The sequence below is a fragment of the Fomitiporia mediterranea genome (assembly GCF_000271605.1).
Source record: "Fomitiporia mediterranea MF3/22 unplaced genomic scaffold FOMMEscaffold_9, whole genome shotgun sequence".
Taxonomy (NCBI): Eukaryota; Fungi; Basidiomycota; class Agaricomycetes; order Hymenochaetales; family Hymenochaetaceae; genus Fomitiporia; species Fomitiporia mediterranea.
Window position 1 is genome coordinate 932,758 of NW_006760394.1, and position 2,070 is coordinate 934,827.

At 39.0% G+C, this 2,070-nt stretch overlaps 1 protein-coding gene across 1 annotated transcript in view; it reads left to right on the forward strand.

The window, feature by feature from the left end:
* Positions 1 to 635: 635 nt before the first annotated feature.
* The window catches only part of FOMMEDRAFT_159142 (uncharacterized protein), a gene marked incomplete at both ends in the record, with an annotated part of 2,423 nt that continues 988 nt past the window's right edge, over positions 636 to 2,070 (forward strand). The window contains 2 exons of the mRNA XM_007269163.1: positions 636 to 665; positions 725 to 898. Of these exons, the coding sequence (XP_007269225.1) occupies positions 636 to 665; positions 725 to 898 (204 nt within the window). The remainder of the gene's footprint in view (positions 666 to 724; positions 899 to 2,070) is intronic.

Sequence of the window (2,070 nt, forward strand, 5' to 3'; positions counted from 1 at the left end):
TAAGTATTATACTTGCTTGTAATCTTGTATATTTTATAAATTTTATAAAATTTGTCCAATTACTTATAATCTTCCTGGGGGGTTAAGTAAGGAAAGTACAATGTTAAATAAGCAAGAAAAAATACTTTTAAAACTTGGCAATTTCTGATATAATTTTATAAATTGTCAAGTTATACAAGTGATTATAATATACTTCCTAAATTACAAGGTTAAGACATACTTATTAATTTGTGACAGTGTAATATCTGCTTATAATGCTTACAAGTCATTACAAGTGTTTGAATAGCTTGCTTTTGCTTACATACAATTTTATATCAAATAATTAATCGAATATAATTATATTTAAATTATAGAATACAAAAATAGTAAATAATACGCCATTTCTACAGTCCCAACCCCTACACCACCAGCTGCCTCTGCCTCATTCTTCTGTGAGTGGGATTTGTGTTGGACAAGGATGACTGCATTCTCAGGCCGTTCAATGTAGTCTTTGTCACCACGTTTTGGTCGTTGCTCGGTCCCTGCAAGTTGAACTGCGAGTGTGTGTGGAATGAGGTTGAGCAGGTTGTAGAGATTGAGGCTGCGCCTGTGAGACAAGCTTAGAGTGATTAGCAAGTGACAATAAGAGCGAAAAGATGGACGCACTGCGACAGCATGTAGCGAGTGTGGGTGGGTCACCTGGATTGGAAATCCAGAGCGTTGAGCGAGCTAATTTGGGCTGCAGGGGAAACGTGTCTGTGCAAGCACGTTGCATGCTCTAGCTACGACGCGACGCGCAATCGGAGGTGCAGTGAACTCAGTAATAGTTGTGGATGACTTTGAAGGTGTATCTCTAGGACGTTCTGGCTCGAAGGGAGAGGATGAAGTGGGTGGTGCGGGCAGACTTGGCTCAGGAGAGGTGAGCGGTGGCTACTGCTTCTGTTATTCAAAATGGTGTCATGGACGGCACTGGGGTATATAAATGCACACGGCGTGGGCCCATCAAGGGTGATGTCAAGCATAGGATGGTAAGTGTGGAAGGAGAGTGTGCAGGGGGTCAGAGAGAGGATTGTGCCTGAGGAGTGGTAATACATGGACATTGTTGCGAGCGCATACTCACCGATTGTTGCTTGCATTGCTGAGCAGGAAGAAGTACACGAATGCATGGAATTATTGAAGAAGTCAGTCAACAATGTGGATGTGCAAATGCGAATGCAAAAAAGAAGGCAAGCATAATAAAAAGGAGGACAACGAAGGAGAGGCAAAGCGAGGAGCGGGAGGGATGAAAGGGAGACAAGAAGTTGGGAGGAGAGGGATGAGCAACTATTGTGCAAGTTATTATGAAGTGGACTGGCTACTTACACTTTACGCTGAAGGACTGTGTAGCCAGCTCAGCCGTGTTGTCACAAGATCTGAGGCTCAGCACAGGCATTGCAGTGGCAGATTAGAGAGACAAATCCAGCAACCTTTGTTGTCTAGGCAGTTGCAGGCAGTGTGCCTGCTGGAGGATGCTTGTAGGCAGAGGACTGGCCTAGAGAGGACAAAAGAGACAACATAGCATTGGGGGAAGAGGGTTGGGGAGATGATGGAGGTAGGAGGAAAAGGAGTGACGAGAGCAAGTGCGTCATTATATGCTCTCGATCTTTGGTACTCGATTATGTAATCACTTCAATATATTGTTTAAAGTTAAAAACAAATTATATTATAAGTCTGACAGAGTGATTGTTAACATTATTAATATATATAATTGTATATTATCTTACTAAAAGTATTGTAATTAACTTACAAGCACAACATATTACTTTTATGACTATTATAATCAATCAACCATTGTTACAAATAACTTAGAATATAATTTTAGCATATTATAATAGGAGTTGAGTACTTGTACCTCACATGTAATGTTGTAATAATACTATTAGTAAGCTTACTTACTCTAAAACATGTTTGTAGTTTAATAGAAACTTTGTATATTTCTTACATTTATATACAATCATTATAATTACATTACAAGTGAAATACAAGTATTATTTTAGAATGTAATGCTTATGAAATCATTTTATTAGTTTACTTTTGTCTATTATTAAATAC